Here is a 27,435-nt window from a genome sequence, read left to right on the forward strand (position 1 = left end):
GTAGGGGACACTGAAAACAAGCTGTGTGCATATTAACCATGGAAAGCCCCTGTGCTAGACACTGCATCTTGCTACCCCGATGGGAGAGCCCAGGGAAACACTGGGTGTTTCTCCTCTCCCATATTTTCAGGGACTGAAATGAAGGCTTCTTGCAGTGAGAGACAAACGTACAAGAGGGAACAGCCAGGCTGTCTCCCATCCCATCATGCATTGCTGATTGGGCATGGGTAGGATTTATTCCCGGGGATAATGGCAGTCTTTGCTGCTAGTATGTAAGCTGTTCCGGTTGGGTAGCAGAGCATGTCTGTTCTCCTGTAGGCTGATTTCAAGCACATTGTACATACCTGGCTCTGGGAGAAATAACCAAAGGCATTTCCAGGGAATGAATCAAGGAACATCTTTTGGTGGGAGCTGCTTTGTGTGTTGGTAATAGAGGTCATAAAATTAATTAGTGTCCTATCGATTTCAAAACATTGTCCTTGGCTCATCTTTTTGCCAGTGGTCACAGCGACTGTCTGCTTTTACACAGCCCCAGTAGGCAAACCCCTTATTGGTATGGAGCCACACTTGCTGCAGTGAGGCTCCTTGTCGCTGGAGGGGGCCGTGGGCTCAGTGGGTTGCTAATGCGGATTTCTGTGCTTCCAGGAACTACTCCTTCTATGTCCTGGACAACCAGAACTTGCAGCAGCTGTGGGACTGGAACCACCGGAACCTGACCGTCAGGTCAGGGAAAATGTATTTTGCTTTCAACCCCAAGCTGTGTGTCTCTGAAATTTACCGCATGGAGGAAGTGACCGGAACAAAGGGACGTCAGAGCAAAGGGGACATCAACACCAGGAACAACGGAGAGCGAGCTTCCTGTGAGTGACAGCATTCAAACTGTCAGGATAACAGTCTTTGGCATTCATGGATTGGTCTCTTTGTGTCACTGTGAACCGTGAAACCACTGCCGCCAGTGCCTGGCCTCTGCATACGTCTTCACAGTCAGTGGGCAGCTGCCTGATACATTTATATTGATTTTCCTGAGGATTTGTTTGAGTATATTAAACATTCAAGCAGGTTCTTCAAGCGTGCACAGTTAACTATCTTTTCAATATGCGCAAACAATGTTTATCCAAGAGTTACTCTACTCCATCCCTCTGAACAGGCCAGCTCTGCCTTTTCTCCTGTGCTATGGAAGGCTCAGGGTAGATGCTCCATTACAGCACCACTATGGGCATCCAGTGTCCTGGTCCTCATGCTTGGCCTCCTCTCTGTCCCGTACCCCCTGGACAAAGTGAGCCCATGTCCTTGAATCCAGAATGCTTTTCACGATATGGAGAATGTAGTAATATCATCCAGGTGATAGAGTTTTCATGCTAAGATCTCATAGACTAGAGTTCAGCCTGTTAGCCCAGCCCCTCTCCAAATGTGGTCCCAGACCAGGAATGTCAGTTTTTGTCCTCCTCTAGCCCTGTATGGAGCCAGCCATGATGGTATACTCCTATAATCTCAGCACTTAATAGACTGAGGCAGGAGGATTGCAAGTTTGAAGCCAGCTTGGGCTACATCATAAGACCCTGTTTTAAGGAAACAAGAACAAAACAAACAAACAAACAAACAAACAAAGCTAAAGCTCTATTTGGCCCTCTGTCTTTATAGCATTAGTGAGGAAATACGGAGTCACGTGACTAATGGCTAGTCAGGTGTATGCATGTATGCAGAGTGAAGGCTACCTTTATCTTCAGGACCCAGGAGGCATTTTAAGAAGAGTAGTTAGGCAGAGGTTGGAAGTGTGTACACAACCAGCACCCTCAGCTTCCTGCAGAGCTCCCTGACCTGTTCCCCATTAAGACCACAGCAAAAGCCCGTGATCAGAACATTTCAAAGTACTTCTCCCTTAGAGGCAGCCAGCCTGACCTGTCAGGTCATGAATGCACCAGCCATTTCTTTTCCTTTGGAAGCACAGTCAGGGTTTTCTCTCAGAGTGACACTTGAGCAGAACCTGCCATGTTCTGGGGGTCTCTGTTGAGCACATTTTGCCCAGAAGACTTCTCAGGGTTTTGGTGTTCTCAGTCTCTTGCCTTCAGCTCACTAGTAGGACACAAGGACTCAGGCAGTTTGGGGGCTGGACACAACTAGATGGAATATTAACCGTCCTCTACCTTAGCAGTTAGAATGTAGTGCTGAAATCAGGACAGACCCGACACCTCACCATACCTCACAGCCAGGGTGCACCTGCCACGGAGCACAGGGCAGATCAGTGCCCACCCAGTCTCATTTCCTACTAAAAGACTCCAAGGAGGTCCTGTATCCTTCTAGCATGGTGCGCTGTTCTAACTAAGAGAAGCTCCATTTTGTGGCTTTACTTGTGGTCTCATACGTTCTGTGGTGGCTGCATAGAAGCCAGCAGATGTCCATACCTACAATACTTGCTGTTCTCTCAGTCCAGCCTACAGATTTGCAGTCATTTAACCAGGTCCCCTTTAGCCACCAGTATTCTATGAATGATCTGAAAGGTAAGACCACCTTGTTCACCTAAGAGAAACAGTTATGGGTTCAGGCCCCAGCCCCTGGGCAGGTGACCTGTGCCACGAACTGACCTGAAGTGAAAGATGAACCTGTAGGTACCCCACCACCACCACCACCACCACCATTAAATGCTTGGACTCCTGAGGAAAAAAGCAGAATGCTGCCTACAAAATCTAGACAGAGCTTAGCGTGGACAGCTAGCCTCAGGAAAGATGGAAGTAGTAGACAGACGTCACATAGACGTGTGGGTCTCCATCACTCATGGATGTGCCTCTGTGCCCCAGGTGAAAGTGATGTTCTCCGTTTCACCTCCACCACCACCTGGAAGAACCGCATCATCATAACATGGCACCGGTACCGGCCACCAGACTACCGGGATCTCATCAGTTTCACAGTTTACTACAAGGAGGCGTGAGTGTGGGCTTGTCACTCTGACATCAAGCTTGAGGGTGGGGATGGCCAGGTTATTGTATGACTTGGCTGAAATAGAGAACCTTTGGGGTTCCTATGAAGAATCAGGCCAAGCGACCACCTAATCCTCATGTGACCTCTCTAGTTGTCACATTAAACTGTCCCAGCCCGAGACAGCTAGTCAAGAGAGTATCCTCTTCAGCCCTTTCATTGTTTAGATGGTGTTTGAGTAAGTTCACCCCAAGGGGAAAAGGGATGCATTGTAAGAGAACTGGATCCCTGCAAAATGTATTCACAAGCTGTGATGTGGACTTGCTTAAAATACCCCATGGGATACACTGTTCTCACTGAGGTTACCCTGAACTGGCCCATTGTCTTCCAGTCACTTTATGTGTGCATGGCCTTGCCAAGCTTTGCTCTGGGCCATGAGCCCTCTAGCATGTAGAGGACTAGAGAGGGACTAACCTAGGTGTCAGCAGTTTCCAGGGTCTTGTAAGGCTTTACCTGGACTTAGAGGGCCGCCTTGCCTACCCCACATTGCAGCTTCCTGAGCTATCTCATTTTCCTCCTTGGCCTCCTGTGGCCAGGTGGTTTCCCCAGTCTATGTGGTCATCTGTTTTCCCAGGGGCTCAACTTTCCAGAAGCAAAGGTGCTAGTGGCAGTGCCTGGTACTTTCGCTGTTGGTAGACCTAGGGTCCTGGGAGCTATTACAGCCCATGGGAAATAGAGCTCAAAATCCCTCAGCGTTGTGATCAAACACAAGTCACGTCAGTATAATTTCAGAAGCCAGTAGCTAGCAGCCCTTTCATCTCATAAAGGCAGACACACCCTGCCCACCATGCATCTGTGCAGAACCCTCTCTTCCCTTTGAAAGTGCTGCCAGTACCCTGGCAATATTAACTGGTGGTATCACTGTTTCCACTTTCTGAGACAATCAGGAAACAAAACATTTAAGGATTATGAGATAGTTAAGCATCAAAAATAGCTATTATCAACTTAAATTTTAGAATTCTGGGGGGGGGGAGTAGGAAAGTTAGTTTTGTTCAGAAGTTATATCAGTTTAATATTTGCATTAAACAGCCATGCTTGTTTTTTTTTATTTATTAGTTTTAAAAAAGAACTCCAAATGAGAAGAAAACCCACATCTGCATGTCTTAGGAACAGCGTTTTCAGTCCCTGTGGATATGGAACTTGCTGTCTCTAAGGCTGCTTGTTCAGTTCCATGGTTCATAGCTGTCGAGCTCAGAGGCCAGATGCTTGATTTTATTCTTGTATAGAAATCTAATTGATGATGAGTTTTATTTGGAATTCCCATTATAGAAAGTGTGACACGCTCAGCCCCTGGGGAAGGTTCTTAAGAGTTTTGATGCCAGAGCCCTTCAGCATTTCTCTGGCCTGTGTTGATTGTCTTTCAGACCCTTTAAAAATGTCACGGAATATGACGGGCAGGATGCCTGTGGCTCCAACAGCTGGAACATGGTGGATGTGGACCTACCTCCGAACAAGGAGGGGGAGCCTGGCATTTTACTGCATGGGCTGAAGCCCTGGACCCAGTATGCTGTCTATGTCAAGGCTGTGACCCTCACCATGGTGGAAAACGACCACATCCGTGGGGCCAAAAGTGAAATCTTGTACATTCGCACCAATGCTTCAGGTATCCACACACTGGATGAGCACCCCCACCCTGCCCCTGCCGTTTCCTAACTTTTTATAAGCTTGCTTTATTTACATGGGCACAGTATGGCCGTAGGGCTAGCAATGAGATGCCTGTTGTTGCTGCTTAATACTATATTATACTCTCACCGCCAACACCTTAAATTCTCCTGAGCCATTTTCTGGACTTGGTACCATCTTACTTGTCAGTCTCTCTGCTCTACACCACTGGTATCCTCCAGGGCAGTGGGATGGTTTCTCTCTGAATGCCCAGGAAATAGCCACCTGGGGTTTGTCTCATCTGTTTCAGTGCAGACTTGTAGGAACTGCGATAACGCTGACCCATGCAACACCTGCCTCCAGTAGCTTCTGGCTTTCCACCTTTATTCTGTAGCCACCAGCATTCTCAGCAGGCAAATAAAGGCTGGAATACTAGCAGGCTTAGAGCATTGTGATTACCAGTTATTGACTGATCCCTTCTCATCTTCTCTTCATGTGATTATGTACTAGTTCCCCAGCTCCAGAACCTTGAAGTGGGCAAACGTGTGCGAATCTGTATCCAAAGGCTAGAGGAAGAAATATATGCTTCATTGTAAAGATAATGACTGGCCTCTTACAACAAAAATCTCATTGACCGAACAGCTTACAAAGCAAAGAAATGGACTTCACACCATTCCAAGAGCAAAGCATTGGCATTTTGTGACTGGTGGGAGCCAACTTCCTGGCTCATAAACATCTCTTTTTATGTGCCCTCATGTGTTTTTATGTGTCCAAAAGAGCACACACAGAGGTCTCCAACCTTCTTTTTGTTGGAATGCTAATTCTGTTGATTAAAACTCCCTCCTCATGACCTATTCACTGTGCAGAGCCCCAACACGTCAAGGTTAGGGCTTCCACATAGGGATTTGTTGGTTGAGGAGCACACAGTCTACAGCACCAATAAACGTTCCCTGAGAGCAGATTCTGCTGTGGTGAATAGGGTGCGTGAAAGTCTCGCAGACTTGTACAGAAGTGGCAGAGTGAGAAGATCTTTTTCCCCCCTGGAACTCACTTACAGAGTGAGACCAGGCTGGCCTCGAACTCGGAAATCCGCCTGCGTCTGCCTCCCGAGGGCTGGCTTTAAAGGCGTGCACCACCACACACACACACACACACACACACACACACACACACACACACACACACACATACACACACACACACACACCCGAGTGAGAAGATCAATAACTTAGAGCTCATTCATCCACACTTCTACTACCACGCCACTTAAGTGATCCCATAAACAGTCACAGCCATACTGCTGACCCTCAAGTGTTCATAGAAATTAATTTTCCACACAGGCCTCCAGTCCTGGGAACGGGTTGCTTTAGTGGAATTTCAAGTGCTACTGAATACATTTCCCATCTTAAAATTTGGGAGTAACAACTCCCAGTGAATCATTGCAACAGATTTGAGGAAGAAAAAAAAAGAAAGAAAAAAATGAAGAATTTCTTCTTATCATTATAACAGATTCTTAAGAAATCTCCTTCTTCGTAAATATTGAAAACTGCATTTGGTTCCTGACCTCAAAAGTCCTTGGGACTGATAAGGACATAACTAATCCATTCGGTGCCTCTGCTTCGTCTGGGAAACTTGTCATTGAAATATCTAGTAAAAAAACTGTTTTGGAAATGCTTTTGGAAACACTCGTGTGACCAGGCATCATGTACTTGTCTTCTCTGCAAGAGCTAGCATCAATGTTGGTCTTCCAGTGGGTTGTCCCTCAGAGGTTCTCAGAGCCTTGAGCACCACATCCATCCTGACAGCCCTCTGTTAGTTTGCTTTCTGTTGGTATGGTATATGACATGCCAAGGAAAGGATTTGACTTCCACATCCAGATCACAGTCTGTCGTTAAGCCAGGGTAGAGACTCCAGCAGAGACTAGAACCATGGAGAAGAGCTGCTTACTGGCTTGCTTTCAGTGGCTCCCTCAGCCTGCTTTCTTATAGAACCCAGGACCACCATCCCAGAGGCTTCCTTACCATAATGAGCTTTACTTTTCCCCCCACTAACCATTAGTTAAGAAGATGCCCTACAGACCTTGTCTACAGCCTGATCATACTGAGCCATCTTCTCAGTTGAGGTTTCTCTCTCTCAGATAGGTGGTGCCAAGCTGACATAAGACTTAACTAATACAAGCTTGCTTTCACCTTTCAGATTTCAAAACAGCTTGGTTGGACCCCATGCTTAAGGGACATACCATGATCCTGTCTCTTGCACTTTGGAAACTGCTAAAATCAATGGGCCTCATTCTTTGTCATGTGTGTTGGGGATGGGGTGCACTTTGGCTGTGGTATCTATTTTGCTGTGGGAACTCCGATGAGGACATGGCAGTGGTCCTGGGATGTTTTCCTTTTTACATAAGTCAGTTCTACTTTTGAGTGTGGGAGTCAGTAGTACATAAGCCTGAAGTCAGTTTGTTAAACTCATTTGCTGGTAACAGGACTTTGCATAGACTTAGGGCTTAAGCACACTGGCTTTCCTGAGTCATGGCTTAGCCATCCCACACAAGCTTGCTTACAAGATCTGTGAGTCTGAGGTCCTTGTTTCACAGATACACACTGCTGTCTACATGCTGTCCACCCCCCCCCCACACACACACACACACACACACTCTCTTCATTTTGGCTTCCTGTCATCTTTATCAGAGATTGACATTTGCACTTCCAGGTGAAGTACTAAGCAATCTGATTGCCATTTCCTCATACACACCGGAGACCAACAGTTTTCACAACTGAGTCAACTCTAGATTTTTTAGAGTCCCCTTTAACCCCAGCTAAGCCCCTTCAGTCCCAGGTCTGTGAGCCATGTGTGTTCACACATAGATTATCTGAGAGCAAGTGCTCTGAAGAGAGGGCTGGCTTCCCAGTAAGCAGTCTTTCAGAAGCTCAGGCTCACCTTGTGTTCTGGTTGATCCATTGCTCCCTTTGTGCCCAGGTCAAGCTTGCAGCTTCCTGTTGGTTTGCTTCCAGCCCCAGATAAGCTCAGCCTCAGGTCCCACTCTGTTTTCTGAAATGTCCTGTGTTCTTCTTTCCAGTTCCTTCCATTCCCCTAGATGTCCTCTCAGCATCCAACTCTTCCTCTCAGCTGATTGTGAAGTGGAATCCCCCAACGCTGCCCAATGGTAACTTGAGTTACTACATTGTGAGGTGGCAGCGGCAGCCGCAGGATGGCTACCTGTACCGGCACAACTACTGCTCCAAAGGTGAGCTGGGCCAGCAGCTGGCAGCAGGCAGGCGGTACCACTGGCCTCGTCTGTTGTCTGAGAGTACCTGAGCCCCAGGGTCACACCTGCCATGTGCGGGGCTTGTTTCTCGGCAGTGCACACCAGCACCCCTCCCCTACTAACGATGCTCACGGGCACATTGTACAAGGCTTTCATTCCCGCTCTGTTCTTCTCCGAGAAGACAAGATACCCATCAGAAAGTATGCCGACGGTACCATCGATGTGGAGGAGGTGACAGAAAATCCCAAGACAGAAGTGTGTGGTGGTGATAAAGGGCCATGCTGTGCTTGTCCTAAAACTGAAGCTGAGAAGCAGGCTGAGAAGGAGGAGGCTGAGTACCGTAAAGTCTTTGAGAATTTCCTCCACAATTCCATCTTTGTGCCCAGGTGGGTGTGCCCTTTGGAGATGCCACATTTGGTGCTCTGCAGTGAGCCCCGGCACTTGGCTTCCCACCGCATGGTGGGGGTACCACACAGAACCCACATAGAGGTAGCAACAAAAGATGATGTCAGTATGGCCCACAGAGCTCCTACAGAAGGCTAGCCCTCCGGGAAGGGGCCCCAGGCTCATGCTATGGGAGGAGGTTACATGAGTTTGAGAATTGAGTAGCCTTGGCCACATCGCCTCTCTCAGAGAGGAGGTGGGATCCTCCTCACCTGGCGGTGGTGCCACTGCATAAATCACTTGACTGTCCTCACGGAAACCAGTAAAGGGGAAAGCTGAGTTTTGAGCCAGTCTGCCCTGCCGCCTTCTGCGAATTGACACTCAACCCGGCAGAGAAGGAATGAAGCAAGTGGGTGCTGGAATCAAAGTCCGTTTCAAAGGGGATCCAGTTTCAAAGTATAGCCATGTATGTGCTCAAGTTGTGTATGACAGTTGGATTTCCTGACTAGTGTGGAGGAACTCTGTCCCAGGTATTCATTCCCTCTTCTCCTGTTCTACCCTGCACAGCGAAAAGGCAAATGAAGAAGACCAGTAAGCTGGCTCAATGAGTAAAGACACCTGCTCCTAAGCCTAAACACTGAGTTCAGTCCTCAGCACCCACATGGTGGAAGGGGAGAACTGACTCCCACAAGCTGTCCTCATGCTGGGGCTGGGCAAGGAGTAAATGTATTCATTTTTTGTTTTAAATAAGAGAAAGGAAACGTTCAGTAGCAGTACTGGGGAAAAGCTAGAATAAACTCAGTTGTGCATCAGTCGATGGATTAAACAAATGATGGCATATCCATTCAATGGAATACTAGCTGGCTATAAAAAGGAAAGAAGTTCTGAGTGATGTAAAGAATAAATACTGCATGGTTTTGTGTATATGAAATATACAGAATACATATGGCAAGTTAGCATTTCATAGGGGTTAAGAATAGGATGGAGGAGCCGAGCAGTAGTGGCGCGTGCCTTTAATACCATCAATTGGGAGGCAGAGTCAGGTGGGTTTCTGAATTTGAGGCCAGCCTGGTCTATAGAGTGAGTTCCAGGACAGCCAGGAATATACAAAGAAACCCTGTTTTGAACCTCCCCTCCAAAAAAAAGAAAAAGAAAAAAAGAATAGGATGGAGGGGCCAGAGAGATGGCTCAGCTCTTAGGAGCACCAACTGTTCTTCTAGAAGTCCTGAGTTCACGTCCCAGCAACTACGTAGTGGCTCACAACCTTGCACATGCAGGTAGAGTACTCATACACATAAAGTAGATAGATTAGATAGATAGATAGATAGATAGATAGATAGATAGATAGATAGATAGATGGGGATGTTTTATTTTTAAAAAAGAATAGGGTGGAGAGGGAAGCAGGTGATCAATTATGTTTATGGTAGCTTTCTGTTTATGGTGATGTAGTTATTTTGGACATAGTGACAATGGTTGTACATTCTCACTATAGTCCAGAGGAGCTAGGGAAGGAGATAGAAGACATGACCCTGAGCTCTCCTGAGAGGCTGCATACAACCTTAAAGGCTGAAAACTGGCTGGACAACTGGATTCAGTGCCCACCCAAGTCCCCATGGTACCCCAGCTTCCTGCGGTCCTCTGGGCTTACTCTCTTCTCCTGAGCTTCCCCAAGCCTTTAGTGGCGGTGTGTTCTGCTGTTACTTGCCTTTACTGCCTTTCTTGGATTATATCAACAAGTGGATTTTAAGATGACACCCATGATATTTGTGAAATAATCAGAGATAACATCTTACTCTGAAAAGTCAATAGAGAGGAAAATAAAGAGTTCTGGAAGTACCAGTCCTTTTGAGAATAGGAGTCCTGGATTCTTGGTAGGTTTCTTCCCCTCCCATCCTCTCACAGTTGAAATTACTAGAGCTCCCAGTGCCCTGTAGTAGCCTGTGCACACTCCCATCTGCCCCACCTGGGTCAGCTCCTGTTGGTTGGCAGGCTGCTGGGCTGCTGTTAAAGTCAGCTCCATGGGTCAGAATGTACTGCTGTTATTTTTTTTTACCCATGTTTCCCTATGTATAATGTGTGTTTCCTTGAATTTGAAAACCTGAAGACAGGAAACAAATCAACAGATGCTTTTAAACATGGATCCAGTAACCTCTCTGATGTCCTAAGGAACTTTGTCTGTTTGAGTCTTGGGTCTCAGACCTATATTCTCCAACACCAAACCCCTGTCCCTTCATTGGCTTATCTATAGGACCATTCCACCCAAACCAACACTCAGCTAATAAAGAGTTCCTGTAACCACAAGAATGGCCAGGTATGGAGGGTCCCAAGGAGGCAAGGCAGAGGTCCTCCAGTACCCACATTCTGTAATGTGTATCAGTTTAATCCAGGACTCTTCTCAGAACTGCCTGAGGTTTAGGTTGTGAGTGAACATTGTAAGTTTTTTCATATCGCTAACAAATTACCTGATATTTGGTGGTGTGCATAGCTTAACAGTTTTAAAGATAGAAGAGCAAGGAGCAAGCATGGGTTCTGCTCTGATAAAGGCATACTTGGGTATGTCACATGGCAGAGCATCATGGCAGAAGTTGCTTGTGGAGCAGCAGAGAGTGCAGGGCAGACAGGAAGCTGGACAGAAGTTGAGAGCTTAGTTTTGTTTGTATGACTACTGTTTAGAAGCACTAAACACTCCAATCAGGATCTCCCCCTAACAGGCCTGTTTTCTAGAGTTTCTTCATGCAGCTGTCCCACTGGTAACCAAACATCCAACAATCCAATATGAGAACCAAGGGTGGACAGACCATAGCAGAAAGCCCCTAGTGTTTAGTTATACTCAGATGACATCACCTTGTGACTGCTGTTATCATCAGCTGTGCAACATCAGGCTAAGTGATGGAGCAGCAGGGCTGTGGTTGACCTAGATGAGACTGCAGGGCTTGTACTGTGGGTTTGAAATGAGTTTCCTCTCAGCCTCATCCTGAGTCCTTATCTCTGTATCCTAAAAGAAGCCCAACATGCATATAGGTGTCACTACACCTGCCTGTTTGGGTTTTGGGTTTTGTTGTTGGTGGTGGTGGTGGTGGTTGTTTGTTTTTGTTTGTCTTGCCTCCTACGATCTGGCATCCGTACAAGGTCTCTTGAGGTCCCTGTAAAGGAGCACCCTTGGTGACAGGTGTCACACAATCCAATCGCCTAAAACATATTCCTACCTTCATGTCATTCTAGGTACAGTTTATCTGAGAGCGCAGGTCAAATAAGTCAGATGTAGTCCCTCTGCATTGTCTGACTTTGCCTGTGAGTTTATAGTAGAAATGGAGGCTACTGTTTATAAAGTTACTTCCTAAACTTGTTTAGTAAATGACTTTTATTGGCCGCCATCTTTATTTTTGAAGTCACTTTAGTTTCTGTCAGTCACTAAAATGTTCTCAGACGTTAAGAAGTACAGGTTTTTCTAGTAGCAGCAGGTTACTTCATGAAGTGAAGAAAGCGGATAGTACAGTGTGTTATTTGCCACCCCCTTGGGAGTGTAGCTGTTGACAAATCGTCTTCTGATGCCTATATTGCCTCCCTTCATGGTCCTGACTCTGTGTCCACAGTAACTGTTATATAATATGCAAAAGTGCAGTGTATATAAATAAGGAAACCACTGAGTGTGTTTGGTGCTATAACCCAGTTTGTTGGGGTGGCTCAGTGCAGGGAGTGGACCAGTATCATTTTGCAATAAATCAAATGCAAGCAACTTCTTACATGAAGGCACAAGTTTGTGTTGCACTGGTTTGAAAAGGAGGCAGGAAATTTAAGAAAGTTATCAGTAATGTTTTTAACGTCTCCTAGCCCCCTAGTGGTTTCGTGTATCTTTGATTGGTTGGTTTGTGCTTGGTAGAATAGAGCCCTTCCTAATTCTTTCCTCAGCATTATGAAAACAAATACCCATTTCTAACTTTTGAGATGGACCCTGGCATGGCAGTTTTTATACTTTTAGTAGGGACTGACATGTCAGCACCCAAAAAAGAACTGTGGATTTGATAGCAGATCCATCTGCTGAAGGCTGGGGAGCATGCAACTCTTTCCCCTGACTCTCTACCTCACTCTTCCAGATGTTGACCTAGGGAGCATCCATAGACCTGGGGCATGGCTTCCAGGGCGCCTCCATCTATGGGAACTTCTGCTCTTCTCTGCAGAGCTCCATACTCTAGGCTCCCTTTTGTCTTACGCTAGTCATGTTCTTACCAGATGGACTGCATCCCACCTGTTTCTGTCATCCCTTGTCCTGTCACAAGCAATGCCAGCAACAGCCTCAGTACCTAGCTTGCTCACTCTTCACCTGCAGACAACCTGAAGGTTGCTTCCACCATCATATGAGGCTACTTATCTAATGTTATTTTTTTTTCAGTTTTTATGAATATCAGACATCTAGTTTTAAGGTTTCTGGCAGGAGAGGAAGCCCCAGCCCCTGTTCCCGTTGTTTTTTCTCAAAACTAACACAAACTAGTGACAGAGGCTCCACTCCCATCACAGGCAGTCTCTCAGGAGGCTACAGGTATCACTGCCAAGGAGGAAGCAAAGCCAGGTTTCATGGACCTCCAAGACCATGATGTATACTAGGTATTGGAGGTATCCATCAATAGGAGTCCCTCTTCCTCAGGAAAAGCTCTGGGATTTAGGTACTTGCTAGCTGATTAAACTAGATCAACTTCATCTTGGAGAAGATCAAAGAAGCCACTACTGTTGGACTTTGGGTCCCTTCTGCCTTGTGTGTCTTAGGCCTAAGGCACCTCACTTTTCCCAACCAGTCTTACGAGGCTGATTGGTTTGTCCTGTTTAATGCTCAGTCATCAGGCCTGACCAAGTAGCACTATCAGGTAAAACAGAACAATACCTGGCTAAGAACAGCTGACACATTGTTTCCTAGAACCCCTGGTGTGTGTGTGTGTGTGTGTGTGTGTGTGTGTGTGTGTGTGTGTTCACACATGTGTGCGTGTGTTTCTCTGAGGGTGACACAGAGAATTCAAGATGGGTCATGAAGAAGAAAATCCCCTAGTTATTTGTTGGTTCTTATCCAAGGAACCTAAATAATTTCTTTTAGTTCAAGGTTGGGATTTTCCATTTCTAGTACTTCTACCCTGGCTGTGGAAAAGACTTAAACTAAAGAACTCAGCAGCTGACTTTGTCTTCCTTGCAGACCCGAAAGGAGGCGGAGAGACGTCATGCAAGTGGCCAACACCACCATGTCCAGCCGAAGCAGGAACACCACAGTAGCTGACACCTACAATATCACAGATCCAGAAGAGTTCGAGACAGAATATCCTTTCTTTGAGAGCAGAGTGGATAACAAGGAGAGGACTGTCATCTCCAACCTCCGGCCATTCACTCTCTACCGTATCGATATCCACAGCTGCAACCACGAGGCTGAGAAGCTGGGCTGCAGCGCTTCCAACTTTGTCTTTGCTAGAACCATGCCAGCAGGTATGGCAGGTAGCCCCACCGCCACCTAAGAGCCGAGGGGGAAAAGCTGACAGCCCTTAGATTCAGTCCTACGAATGTGTGGTGGTTGGCACACAACCTTGTCCATCAGGTGCCTTAAGGAGCAGAGAATGTATTCCCAGTGCCAGCTCCCATCCCAGGCTTACCATAGAAAGTCTTTACAAGCCCCTTTCAGGACTCTGACTCCTTGGCTTGGTTCACACTGTGCAGGCACACCCTCCTGTGCCCTTCTATGCACAGCTGAATGAGTTGGTTTCCCATCACCGTCACAAAATACCTGAGGCAGTTGTCTTACCAGGAGGAAAGGTTTATTTTGGTCTCAGTGTTTCACAGTGCCACAGGCGCTTGCCTCGATGCTTTGGGGCTTATAGTGAAACAGCAGCACCTCATATCAGCAGTAGATGGTAAAGGAAACCTATTTCCTCTGTGGCAGCCGTGAAGAACAAGAGAGGAAAAGCTGCTTCGATGGCAGCTTCCCAGTGACCTGACTTTGTTCAGTGAAGCCCAGTCCCCTAAAGGGTCTGCATTCTCTCAGTGCCAGAGGCTAGAGACTGAGAACACAAAAGCCTTCTTAGCACACCACAGACCTGTGAGGGGCACTCCAGGGCCCAAATAAACCACCTGCCTTGATGCAGAGGAAGCATTGTCCTCATGGTAAACTCAAGCAGCCAGTAGACCTCCTCCTACAGTTAGACACTGCCCGTCACCCAGGCAGCCGGGTTCGCCTGTCTGTGAAGATGGGTGAATTGCTACTTCTCATTAGTGGAGAGGTGTCAAGCAGTGGGAAGAACAAAGCATGGTGGGAACTGGGGCAGTAGGAGCTTCTGAGATTGGCTGTGCCACTCCCATTGCAGCCAGCCCTTAGCCTCCCTTGCCTCAGTTTCCCAGGCCTAGAAGAGACAGAGAACAGCTTATCTCCCAGGGCCTTTCTCAGCTGTCACTCAGAGCTTTGGTCCACCACCTCGCTTTCAGAAGCAAGACCGACAGTGACTAGAAGAGATGATGCCGGAACACTGCCTCAGAGGCCAGCCTCATAACTGGTGCTTCCTCCCGTGTGGGAGCTGTAGTTGCTGTGAGGGTGTGGGCTGCAGAGGCTGTGTCAGTGCCACAGCTGGAGGCTCAACACACTGAAGCCCACTGCCCTCCCTCAGGGCTGCTCTGTTTGACAGGTTCTTTTTTTTATTTTTTAGGTAGGAAAATGGACCTGGAGAGTGTTGCACAGGGTTTTCAAGATTCTTCACATGTACTCACTCAGCCACAGATTTTTTCAGTCAGAAGGGAGGGAGGTGCTGTGGACCAGGCAGGTCTAGTCCCTAATCCTCCACCTTGTGCCAGCAGCCATCAGGGAAGAACGCCTACAATGTCCCTGTCCAGAGTCCTGTATATACAAGGATTGGGGGAAGAATCATTCTCATGTTAGTGTACCATTTGTCATCCTTTCTGGGGACCTAAACCCAATTTGACGGCTTGTTTATATTAATTGTGCAGAAGGAGCAGATGACATTCCTGGCCCAGTGACCTGGGAGCCAAGACCTGAAAACTCCATCTTTTTAAAGTGGCCAGAACCAGAGAACCCCAACGGATTGATTCTAATGTATGAAATAAAATACGGGTCCCAAGTCGAGGTAAGAGGGGGACCATGGCCTGCAGCTGCATGTGGTTCAGCACTGAGAGCACATACTATATAGCATGCCAGTGGTCTGCTGGCCACTAAGCAGACAGGAGAGAGGTGGGCAGTCAGTGAGGATAAGGGTCTTCCCAGCATCCCTGTCTCTGTTGAGTGATAACTTGGATGCACAGAGCTGGCTAGACTTCACTAAAAACAGTTAAATTGTAGATAGGACTTGTGCCGCAGACACATCTTGATAACCTTTCATTCCTCTGGAGTTCTGTTCGATTACCAACATATTTGATTACAGTTTCTCATGTGCCAACCTGAAGACCACCTTTATGATGTAATTGCTTCCTTTATATTGATAACCTGGATAATTGTTAGGCGGAGGTTGAACAGCTGGAGTTAATAGTTTGATGATTTGAGTTGGTAGGTATCAGATCTCATGCTTGTAGGAAATTAACACTTACGTTTCCACAGGATCAGCGGGAATGTGTATCCAGACAGGAGTACAGGAAGTATGGAGGGGCCAAACTTAACCGTCTAAACCCAGGGAACTATACAGCCCGGATTCAGGCTACTTCCCTCTCTGGGAATGGGTCGTGGACAGATCCTGTGTTCTTCTATGTCCCAGCCAAAAGTAAGTCTTACTGGGGGAGATACACAGCAAACGTAAAAGCTGGCTGGGCCAGAATGCAGAAGCCCTGAGCTTCGGAGGTTTCTGGTTTTCTGTTAGGTTTTCTGTTCTCTGTTTGAACAGAGCTGACCAGGTTGAGAACGTGGCTTATTAGGAAAAGTGCCTGCTTAAAGGTCTTAAGTTTGAGTCGTTGACATAAAAAGCAGGGGAGGTAAGTCTGCTTCTATAACCTCAATGTTTAGTGGGTTGACAATAAAAGTTTTGTAGCTCGCTAGCTAGGCAGTCTGGTCCGTTCGGTGAACTCTGGTTTCAGTGGGAAGCCATGTCTAGAAAATGGAAGTGTCAGGCCAGAGGGGAAGACACTTGATACTAGTATGCACACATCTGTGCCACCATCACCTCCCCCATCACACATGCACACATGCACAAACACACACACATGCATGCACACACATAAACACATACACACACCAGAACTGGAAAGCTTTCCCAGAAGGTCACACTAAGGAGCCAGTGTGTTGTCTGAGATCTCATCCAGAGAGGATGTTGAGCCTTGGATCCTTATGTGACAAACTAAAAGAGAATCGTAAGAAGATATCTTTGCCTTCACTTTGGCTCATGTGGCGGCATTTTGCAAAGCATTGAGTTGAACATTCGGTCTCCTGCCTGGTCAGTGAAGCTGATCCAATGGACAGCATCTTCCCAGGAATCATCTGGTGTCACTGCTCCAGGCAGGACTCTGCAGGACAACATCCCAGTCAGAGACACTTTTCTCCCCTCATCTGTCCAGTGGTAAAAAACAGATGTGCATTTCATCATCCACCAGTATACATCAAAAGATACTGTGTGTGTTATTTTGCACAGCCACTAGTGGATAATGTTTCATGGAAACCACCGAGAAGATAGGATTCTTAGGCTGCTTTGTATGGTTTCGGATTTAAACCTCAGTGTTGTAAATGTTTAAATGCAAGGGCTACATACTTGTTTGGCCATGAAAATTTAGTCTTTTTGGTGAAATAATACATAGTGAATTTTTACATCTTATGAGAAGCCACACTTTTTTTTTAGATATTTCATGTTCATGTAATATATGAACAAATATTATAATAGGATCAAATGTGAATTCCTTTTGCACCCCCTACCCCTAAAATCTCAGCTCAGCTTTGAGGCTAGAATCTAGGGTATGGTGAACTCTTGTTTCCTAGTGTCTTAAGTCCCTACTGGTCAGGACTCTTGATTCAGACAAGGTCTCAACAGATCCAGCAATTCCAGTCCTGAGTACTCATCCAAAAGAAATAAAGTCAGTTGTGTTGAAATCTGCACTCCCTTGTTTATCGGGAGTCACAATAACCAAACAGTGGAAGTGTCCTCCAGCTGATGCCTGGGTGAAGAATGTGGTCCGTGTACGTAGCAGAATACTCATCTGTTAACAGAAGGTACAGAAAGAGAAACACCACTCTCGTATATATGAAATAAATCTAAAAGGGGGAACTCAGAGGGAGTCCTGTGAGTTACCAGGGGAAAGTAACTTAGGGGTTGTTGCTCAAAAGGTACACAATTTTAGGTAGATAGAAGGAAAAAGTTGAAGAGATGAACTGTATAACACGCTAGCTATAGTTAATAAAGCATTCTTGAATATTGCTAAGAAGGTGTCATCACCACAGAAATGGTAACAATGAGTTAATGCTGATGCCATTGGGTTAATGTACACATGCTTTAAGATATGTTCTACGTGATAAATTTGTATATATGTATAACTTTATGTCAGTTAACACTGTGATAGCCTACCTAATCAGTTCCAGGTATTCATAGATATGCATGATATTCGAAAATCCTCATAGTGACTGCAAAAAGAACAGAAGTAAATAGAATTATAAACAGGAAGCTAGGATTCCATGTATCTGCTGATGCTGCTGTGCCTAGGTTTAGAAATAATGAGGCAGAGAGTTATGTCAGGTAGAATCTGAATCTTCTCATTTTTTCCGGGTAGCCTAGTCTCACCAGTTAGCGCTTATGTGTTAACTTTCCATTGTGATATTACAATACCTCTCTGTTGTGACAAAACCCAGAGATAATTAGGGGGTGGCCCCTCGTTTCAGGGGTTGTAGTGCCTTGTCCCATCAGCTTTATTACTTTCGGACTGTGCTGGGAGAAAACATGAGAAGCAGGAAGCACACATGGAACAAAGCTGGTTACCTCCAAAGGACAGAAAGGGGCCGGGTTTCACAGTTCTCTCAAAGGACACCTACCTCCTGGTGACCTAACTTCCTCCCTCTAGAACCCAGCTCCTAAGGTTGTCCCTACTTCCCAATAATGTCACAGACTGGCAAGAAGCCCTGAACATCTCTGCCTCGGGGTACATTTATGGTTTGACTGTAGCCCTGCTACCAAGCCAACACTGCTGTTTCTGTAACTCTCTCCAGGCTCCTTCCCCACCTTTCTGCTTATTCCCAGGATATGCAGCCTAAGTCTAGAAATTTGGTAGTGTTCTCTGAAGTAGCAGTCTTGGCTTTTATGAAGCTGAGTGAGCCTGGCTTTTCTTAGGAGAGGGCATGTTTGTAGCTGCCTGTGTAAAGCTAAGACTGGGATACCACCGGGGAATCTTAAGAGGCCCCTGATGGGGTTTCTCCAGTGGAAGTTGGCACATCCCACAGGGGGATTGAAGCTGCGTTCTAGCTCTTTTTGCTTCTGGGAAATTTTCCCAGTGTCCGACAAGACTCTTACGCCGCAGTTTAGTGAGGTTTTCTTGTGTCTGATCCTCAGAGGGCAGACACTGAAAGCTCGGCACCACCTGCTATTTTTAAGGAAGTCTTTGTGCTTGGATTCTAGTAAACTCTTCAGACTTCTCCCTTCCCGATTAAATATTCTCAGGTCTTTCTTGAAGGCCAATTGCATAGATAATTTTCTGGCAGTTTTGTTCTTCTGGGTGTGTTCCAGTTTCTCTGTGTCCCTGTTGAAATGTGAAACTCAAAAAGAACACAGCACAACCTGACCTGTAGAATCAGGAACACAAAACCAAGAGCTCTCCTAGGAGAAAAGGAAAGCGCTGAGCTTCTCTCTGGCAGGGAAATACGTGAGTACTTTTAGGAACTGGAAGGTGCTGAACCCCATCCATTTTGAAAAGTACTTGATCCAGAAATAAATTTAATTTGAAAACTAATTTGGCTTTTGTAGTATTTCAAGAATAAGATTAGAGTTTAGAGCTAGAGCAACCATTGGTGAGTGACTTGTGGTCCAGGAACATGTCTCCACTGAGTCCCCAGCTCCTCTCTTAGGAGACATCTATTTTTTTATATAATGTTGATGTGTGCTCAGTGTGCATGCGTGGAGAGGTCAGAGGACAACTTTAAAATTTGGTTCTCGGGTTCCTAGGATTGAACTCAGGTTGCCAGTGTGACAAGCAAGTGCCTTTACCCACCACGCCATCCCATCACGCAGACATGTCTGCTTGGGTGTCCAGTAGTTACTATAGACTTCTTATAAACCTGAAATCCAAAGCGCTTTCATGGAGATGCCTCAATTCATTTCAGTCCCTGATTGCATCCTGTTAAGACAAGCAGATGAGGGCTCACGGCTCTTCTCTTCCTTTTCTCCAGACACTCCTTTTTGTCTATTAGTTTGTTTGCCCATTTTAACCAGAGTCTTACCTATTCATTCTGGTACATAGCTGAAGTCTAGCCTCCCAGTTCTTAGGTTGGAGCTATTATGAGCCAAGGTTGCAGAAAAGCCAGGCCCTGACTTTGGAACTTGTCAGTTACCAATGCAATCCTGGGAAAGTTAGGACACCTCTCTGATCTTGCTTATAGGAAAGGATTTCTTCCTGAGGTCTGACTGGAGTGATGCATAGCATGCCATGGAACAATGGCACCTTCCCTTAACTCCTCCAGACCTGGCAGTGCACCAGGTGTGTCCTCGTGCACACCCATCACCCCAATGCATAAATCTAATCAGTTTTCAATCCGGCCTTGAAAGAGTTCACTGGCGGATTTCTGAGTTCGAGGCCAGCCTGGTCTACAGAGTGAGCTCCAGGACAGCCAGGGCTATACAGGGAAACCCTGTCTCGAAAAAACCAAAAAAAAAAAAAAAAAGAAAAAAGAAAGAGTTCGCTGATGCTTCTTTTTAATTGTTTTTGTTTTAGTTTTAGCCTTTTAGAATTTTTTACATGAATACGGTATTTATATCATCTGGCCCCTTCCTCTCCCAACTTCTTCCGTGTCCCCCTCACTCAGATTCATGACTACTCTAATTATTGTTGCTAAGCAACTCGTGCATACATTAATACATATATATACGTATATACATACACATACACACACACACACATATGTTCTGCCAAGCTCATTTAGTGTTACTTGTACATGTATGTGTTTAGGGATGACCGCTTGGGATTGGCTAACCTATCATCGAGTTTACGCCTGATAAAGACTATTCTCTTTCTCTCAGTAGCATTTCATCTAGGAGTGGGGCTTCAGAGATTTCCCTCACTTCAGTAAGCATGTCAACTGGCATTGTCATTATGCAAATTTAGGTAACCATGTCGTTGAGATTTCATGTGTGCAGGTGTCTTATGTAAAAAAGGTACCATCTCTCAGCAGACACCTTGGGCCTTTGGCTTTTAGGATCTTACCACTCACTTTTTTGCAGTATTCCATGAGCAGTTGGGCATTTATTTGTTGCGGGGGTTGTGATGTACGTATATCAGTTGAGAATGGGTACCCCACAGTCAGTCGTTGCCTACATTTTAACCAGCCATGATTTTCTCTAATCCTCTTCATCTGCTGCAAAAAGAAGCTTCTTTGGTGAGGCCTGAGAACCACAGTTGTCTATGGGTAGAAGATTGAGTACTCAAAATGCAGTTAGAAAGTAGACTGCTTTAGGAAATCAGTAGTAGCAGGCTCTTCTCTAGGGTTCATAACCTCATCAGTTACAGATAATCGGCTAGGTTTACAGTATCAGGCAAGAATTTCCTCCTAATGCCCAGGCCTTAAGTCCGGTTAGACAGCTGTTGGTTGCCCTATAATATAAGTGCCACTGTTACACACTCAGGAACATCTTGATATCCTGGTCACTGTTGTGGTTCATAAGCTTTACTGCTGAGCCTCTGACTCCTTTGAATCTGAAGAATGGCGTGGAAACCACTTAGCTTGAACCAAACCCCTTCATCAGCTGGCTTTTCATTCAATACCCTCTGCAAGACATTCTTCTGCATGGGAAGCTGTTTCCCTGAGGGGGAGTATACCTTGCTAAGGGACTTTCTTTGAGAGGTACCCCTCGCTCCCCCATCTCCTCTTTCCTCTATGCCCAGTGTACATCCATGTTATTCCACCTGTCCGCATACTGAGTTCTTGGATCTGGCAGAATTTTCAGAGGTACAGACCTGAATCCCTGGTGGCCATCATGTGGTACCCACCACCCAGGGACTGGCAGCAAGTTCAGACTTGAATTGGTTTTACATATTTGTAGAATACTCAGAGCAACATTGGCAAGAAGCGTCATCCATTGTTTGGGGGGGGGGGGGGATGGTGAGCAAGCTGTCTGTGCAACTTTGTTTAAGATAAGAATAGCATGAGCAATTAGTATGTGTATAAGAGTCTGTTCATTTTTCTTCAGCTAAACTTCCAGAAAACTATACACAAAAAGTATTTGCCTTCAGAATTACTTGCTTGCTATATTCAGAATATGCAGTACTTTAAAGGAGTGTATACTTCAGTCTGTATTTGTTTACCTTTTTCTCCAAACAATTCAGTTTGTTTGCTGGTCTAGTCCTAACACTAGAAGACTCTTAACTGTGTGATTGGGGGGAGGGGGGAAGTAAAGGCTTTTTTCAGATACTGTTTTATCTTATTCCAACCATAGATAAAAATGAGGTGAGCTGTTACTCACCTCGTGCGTGATGTCTTCCTGTTTCTTCCTTGTCTCTGCAGCGACGTATGAGAATTTCATGCATCTGATCATTGCTCTGCCAGTTGCCATTCTGCTGATCGTTGGGGGGCTGGTAATCATGCTGTATGTCTTCCATAGAAAGAGGTAAGTGTCTGGGCCAGTGGAAGACAGCAGTTGTAGCGAATCGGTTTGATGATTTGAACTTGAACATAGATTGTCTGTTGGGGGAAAATACCATGCAGACTGGACAGCCAGGGTTCCTAGTCAGACATTCTTCAAAGGGGAAGAAAGGATGTTTCCTAACAATTAACAGTAACAGGAAAGGGGGTGTTCCTTTCTCTGTACCCATCATCTGCTTTCTGGCCGTTCTAGCACACAGATTGCTGCCTCATAAGAGCTTCTCCAAGCATGTGAGTTTAGCCTCCCATGGAGTGAGCCTTGTTATTTCCAGTGAAGCAAAGAAACAAACGTTTCTTTAAAAGCTCTAATCTGAGGCCGGGGCCAAAGTGGAAAGACTTGTCCTCAGATATCTGCTGGCCCACCAGGGCCTGAATTTGGAGAGCAGACAAGGGTCCCATTAGCTGTGAGCATGGTTTCTGTCCCTTGCTCAAGATAATTCATGAGAAGAAAAAAAAAGGGGGGGGGAGAAAAAGAGTATTTACAGAAATGTATAGAGATGGGGTTTGTTGACCTGAATTTCATCTTTTTTGACAGAAATAACAGCAGGTTGGGCAATGGAGTGTTGTACGCCTCCGTGAACCCTGAGTATTTCAGCGCAGCTGATGGTAAGCGTTGCATAATTTCGAAGTACCTTTGTCCTGTGATCTGCCTTTGGTAGCATTTCCTTCTTGTCTTTTAAGAACATCTTTAGCACTTGGTGACTTTGTCAAACATTCTGGGACTCTCAGATGCCCCAGTGAAAACCAGGTTCTGGAGATGCCTACGGCCGGGCTGCCAGTCAGTTCAGTGAGCTACTTGACATGTTACACCAGAGTGAAAGAGTGGAGCATCCTAATTACTGCCATCTAGTCCGAGGGCTGCTGGAGTGAGTGGGCCTCAACTGGGGGAGAGGGGAGGGCTCCAGCTGTTCCCTGGCCAGTTAGGGCTATCTAGCTTTGTATGATCTTAGAATCCCTCTCCTGTTCTCTCCTGATTAGGGTCATACAACCTGTCTACCCATTTACATTCCCTTTGGCAGTAACTAATGAAAAGTCATTTAATTAAATGGCTCAGAAGTTCTGACTTGGAACCTGTGTTGTACCTACTGGTCTCTTTCTTACCTAGTGCTTCTGCTTGACTTCAGACCTTTTAAGTAAGTTGGGGAGGGTTCCTCTCCTCAGCCCTCGTAGCTTTCTTGTGCCTATCTAGGTGCAGGGAAGAAAAGAATCTCTGAGAAGGACTTGTTCAGGGGGACGTCAGGACAAGGGCACTCCCAGCCTTCCTCCTGAATCCTCTCGGTGTGATGTTTGGCTATACAGGGAATCTGGCTAGATGGGGCCTGTGCAGTGCAGGAGTTTGTTCAGGAGGAATGTTTCTTTGCTTCAGAAGTGTACATAGATGTGCCTCAGATAAGAAACAGTCAGGATTATTCCGATTGGTTATCCTGCTCACATGGAAAAGCAGAGAAACACTTTGTAATTTAAAAGCACCGTGTAGGTATGTGTGGTTTTACTATGGTTTCTTTAATCATCTGTAACTGGGTTATGTTTATAGTAAAGCCAATCAAAAACAGCCTCTTCTGAATTTGAATCAGGTGCAGAATAAGGATGTTATTTCTGTTTATAGACGGTCTCACGGAGTTATTTATTAAATAGGCTATGTGCATATGTTTGTACCTATAAAGCATAGAAAATACACTAGAAGGGTATGCAGCATACTTGAAAGCATAGTTACTTCCGGAGTATATCTTTCTCCTTTAAAAAAACAAATGAAGCAGGTTTGGATATGTACTTTAGTGATAGAGCGTTTGCCTACTATGTTCCAGAACCTGGGTTCTGTCCTCACGCCACAAAAACAAACAAGAAAACAAACGAGGCAAATCAAGAAACTAAATCTGCATTGTTTATACAAAACTTTTTTCTTTTCTTTTTTGAGGCAGGACCTTACTATAAAGGCCCTACCATATTATACAGGCTAGCCTCAAACTTCTGGCCTCAGGTGATACAAGCACCTTACCTCAGTCTCCTAATTAGCCAGAACCATGCAGCCATTGTGTCTAGGTCAATAATTGCAAAAGAGAAAAAAAAAAAAAAAAAAAAAAAGAGGGGCCAGAGAAATAGTCTTTTTTTTTTTTTTCCCTTCAAAACAAAGCAAGAACAAACTTGTCACCACCCAGGTCGACAGGTGATAACACTGTCACCTCATCTGCACTTGGTTTATTTGGCCTTTTGACAGGCACTGCAGCAGCACAAACCATTTTTCCTCAAAGAGCTACAAAGTGACATTGCATCTCAAAGGTGCTTTAAGAACTTCTTTCTCCCAGAGTTAATCTGCATGTCGCTGTTGTCAAGAGTGCACTGAGAATCCCCTACAGGAAAGCGCTGATAACATTGTGTGCAGTTTATGAACAGCTCTGGCTGCTGACGCTGAGGTATGCCGGCTAAAGTCGGCAGCTGGATTGAATTTAGAAAAAAAGGTTGAGGGCATTAGCTTCAGGGACCTCCCAAGGAATGGACGTGATGGGCTTTAACTCCATGCTCTGTGGCAAGCCACGTCATTAATTCTCATTAAAAGCTAGCCTGGATCCTTAGAGATAATAAACGGAGACAGTGTCCCCTGTCCTAACCAAGAGGGATTATAAAGACCTTGTCTCCCATATCCTCCTAAGCAAGCTCGGCTCCTGTGAGGACATGAACTATCTGAGGCCTATGGAAGGCAGAACTCTAGTTGAGAAATTACCAGACACATATGTGCCATGAAGTACAGAAACATGCACAGGAGCCAGACATGGTGGCACAAACCTGTAATCCAAGTTCTGGGGACATTGAAGCAGAAAAATTGTAAATTCAGGGCCAGCCTGGATTACATAGCAAGTTCAGGGCAAGTATGAACAAGACCTGAACAAGTATGAACAAGATAGACCAATCCTGTCCCCACATCAGCCAGTAGAAGTGAATAAACAGATAGGTATGTGTCTTAGTCAGTGTTCTGCTACAGTGAAGAGACACCAGGACCAAAGCGGCAGGCTTAAATGGGCTGGCTTACAGTGTCAGAGGTTCACTCCATTACTGCCACGGCAGGAAGCATGGTGGCATGCAGCAGACATGGTGCTGGAGAGAAATTAAGAGTTACACATCTGGATCAAGCAGCAGGAATAGAACAAGACACTAGGCCTAGCTTGAGCATTTGAAACCCCAGAGCCCATCCTCAGTGACACACCTCCTCCCACAAAGTCACACCTTCTAATCCCTGTCAGGGAGCACCTCTCCCTAATGACCAGGCATTTAAATGTGTGAGCCTATGGGGCTACTCCTATTCAAACCACCACAAGATGTATGTTCCATTCTTCAAAATATAAATTGGAAGGGTCCCCCCAACCCCAAATTTATAATAAACACTCTTTCCTCCACTTAGAGTTAAGGGCCTGTGCTCTGAGGATGATTGATAACCCTAATGGCCTGCTCATGGTCTCCTGCCTCCAGCTGCAGCTCAGCATCTAAAAGCATAGAAGCAGACACAGCCGTGATTCCCCTCCCAGGCCTGTCCCTGAGCTAAGACTTCCTTCTTGCAGTGTCTGCTGGCCATCCTCTGTTAGACAGGGCTGTTGGTAACTCTGTTAGGTTATGGTTCTAATGGCACAGATCTCTTTCCAGATCTTATCTATTACTTTAATATTATTTCAGTTCTTGCTGCACCCACTGGCGTTGTGGGATGAAAACTGTGTTTGGTTTTTTTGGGGTTTTTTGGGTTTTTGTTTTGTTTTGTTTTGTTTTGTTTTGTTTTTTTTACTTGCCTCTCTTCTTTTATTTCCTTTCCTTCTCTTCGCCCTTCCTTCTGAGAACGGTTCGTTTATTTATTTTTCTCAAACCAGATCAAGCATAACCAAAAATGGAAGCTGGAGTAGGAATTCTGTTCAGGTTCCTGTCAGGGAGGTTCCTGGTGTTACAGAGCGCAGGCCAAAGCCCTGGGGTCACCAGTGAGCCCTCCTCAATCCCAGAGCTCACTTGCCTCACTAGAGATCCCCTGGAAGGAGGATCCTAGGCCTCGCCCATGTTAGGCAAGTGTTCTGCCACCGAGCTACAGCCCGTGGCCTCTAGGTTTGCTTTTGTTTCTTGTGTTAGGTTTTAATACTTTTTATTTTTTAAAATTATGCATTCCGGGGCTAGAGAGATGGCTCAGCAGTTAAACACACTGGCTGCTTTTCTAGAAGACCCAGCTTTGATTCCCAGAACCCACATGCCAGTAGCACCCAGGTGCTATGTGCATACAGTGCAGATGCGTGCAGAGAAAACACTCATCCGCAAAATCGATGGTTTTAAAACAGTATGCATTCCACTAAGTCAAACCACTTGAAAAACAAAACAAAGTTGCCCTAGAATTAAACTGCATTTTTACATTGACATCGTCTTGGATTTGAACTGTGGGTTTCATCTCCCACCCTCCTTTGGCAGGCAGTGTGTATTGTCACTAGATCTTGGGTCTTCCATGTGAAAGGGGGCAGCAGGGCGGCTTAAACTGGATCCAACCTCTTTAAAACTTCCAGAGTTAAACAGCTGTACAGAGGGCTACAGGAAGGCAGTACTTGTAGTATGCACAGCACACCTCAGCGCTCTGTGGCCCCTCTCTCGTCTCCTTTTCTACCATTTCTTTCAATGGCTGAGGAGTCTTCTCTTGAGTCTCGGCCTTCTTTAATTTTGACTAACTAGTTTCTCATCTCAGCCACATTGGGTTTGTCAGACATGGCTATGGAAGGGTTGGAGTGAGGTACATGAAGTAAGGGTCTGGTCAGCACAGGCGGCTGACACATTGTCTTGGTGTTTTGAAACATGATCTGACTATGTATGTCCTCAGTTCAACAATCCCCCCTCTCCAACCTCCATGCCCACCGCTGGGATGGGATTGCAGCTTCCTGTTGCCACACCCAGCTAGTAGCCTTGGTTTTTAAAGTGTAAAAGCTGATGAGATAAATCTATTAAAATTCCCATTAAGCCTATAACATCCAACAATCAGTTTTAATATAAAAGCTATCTTTTTAAACTTGTTTTAAACCAAGTCTTTGTTACAAGGCTGGAAAAAAAGGGCCCAGTAGTTGAGAGCACTTGCTGACCTTCTGAAGAGCTCTAGTTAGTTCCCAGGGCCTCTGTGAAGAGGCCCCCAACCACCTGTGAGCAACTCTAGGTCCAGAGAAGCCAACACTGTCTTCTGGATTTCCCAGGAACCCAAACACATGTGGCACACGCACACAAGTGGGACAGCAAGAGACAGAGAAGAGAAAGAGATTTCTGCATGTATACATAAATTTAATTTTTTAAAAAAGATATCTTTTGTTATTTGTTTTAAGCAAGTCTTTGAAATATATGTATATATGTAAGGTATATGTATACCTTACAGCACATATCAGTTGGAGCAGCCATCTTCTAGTGCTCAGAAAGCCTACAG

At 45.6% G+C, this 27,435-nt stretch overlaps 1 protein-coding gene across 2 annotated transcripts in view; it reads left to right on the forward strand.

The window, feature by feature from the left end:
* The window catches only part of Igf1r (insulin like growth factor 1 receptor), a 279,402-nt gene that overhangs the window by 227,150 nt on the left and 24,817 nt on the right, over nucleotides 1-27,435 (forward strand). For both annotated transcript variants that reach the window (XM_034512795.2, XM_034512804.2), the window contains exons 6-15: nucleotides 646-860; nucleotides 2,796-2,922; nucleotides 4,338-4,576; nucleotides 7,652-7,819; nucleotides 8,022-8,226; nucleotides 13,404-13,687; nucleotides 15,194-15,330; nucleotides 15,798-15,957; nucleotides 21,879-21,981; nucleotides 22,552-22,622. In XM_034512795.2, coding sequence (XP_034368686.1) covers nucleotides 646-860; nucleotides 2,796-2,922; nucleotides 4,338-4,576; nucleotides 7,652-7,819; nucleotides 8,022-8,226; nucleotides 13,404-13,687; nucleotides 15,194-15,330; nucleotides 15,798-15,957; nucleotides 21,879-21,981; nucleotides 22,552-22,622 — 1,709 coding nt within the window. The remainder of the gene's footprint in view (nucleotides 1-645; nucleotides 861-2,795; nucleotides 2,923-4,337; nucleotides 4,577-7,651; nucleotides 7,820-8,021; nucleotides 8,227-13,403; nucleotides 13,688-15,193; nucleotides 15,331-15,797; nucleotides 15,958-21,878; nucleotides 21,982-22,551; nucleotides 22,623-27,435) is intronic.

Source organism: Arvicanthis niloticus, chromosome 1, assembly GCF_011762505.2.
Source record: "Arvicanthis niloticus isolate mArvNil1 chromosome 1, mArvNil1.pat.X, whole genome shotgun sequence".
Taxonomy (NCBI): Eukaryota; Metazoa; Chordata; class Mammalia; order Rodentia; family Muridae; genus Arvicanthis; species Arvicanthis niloticus.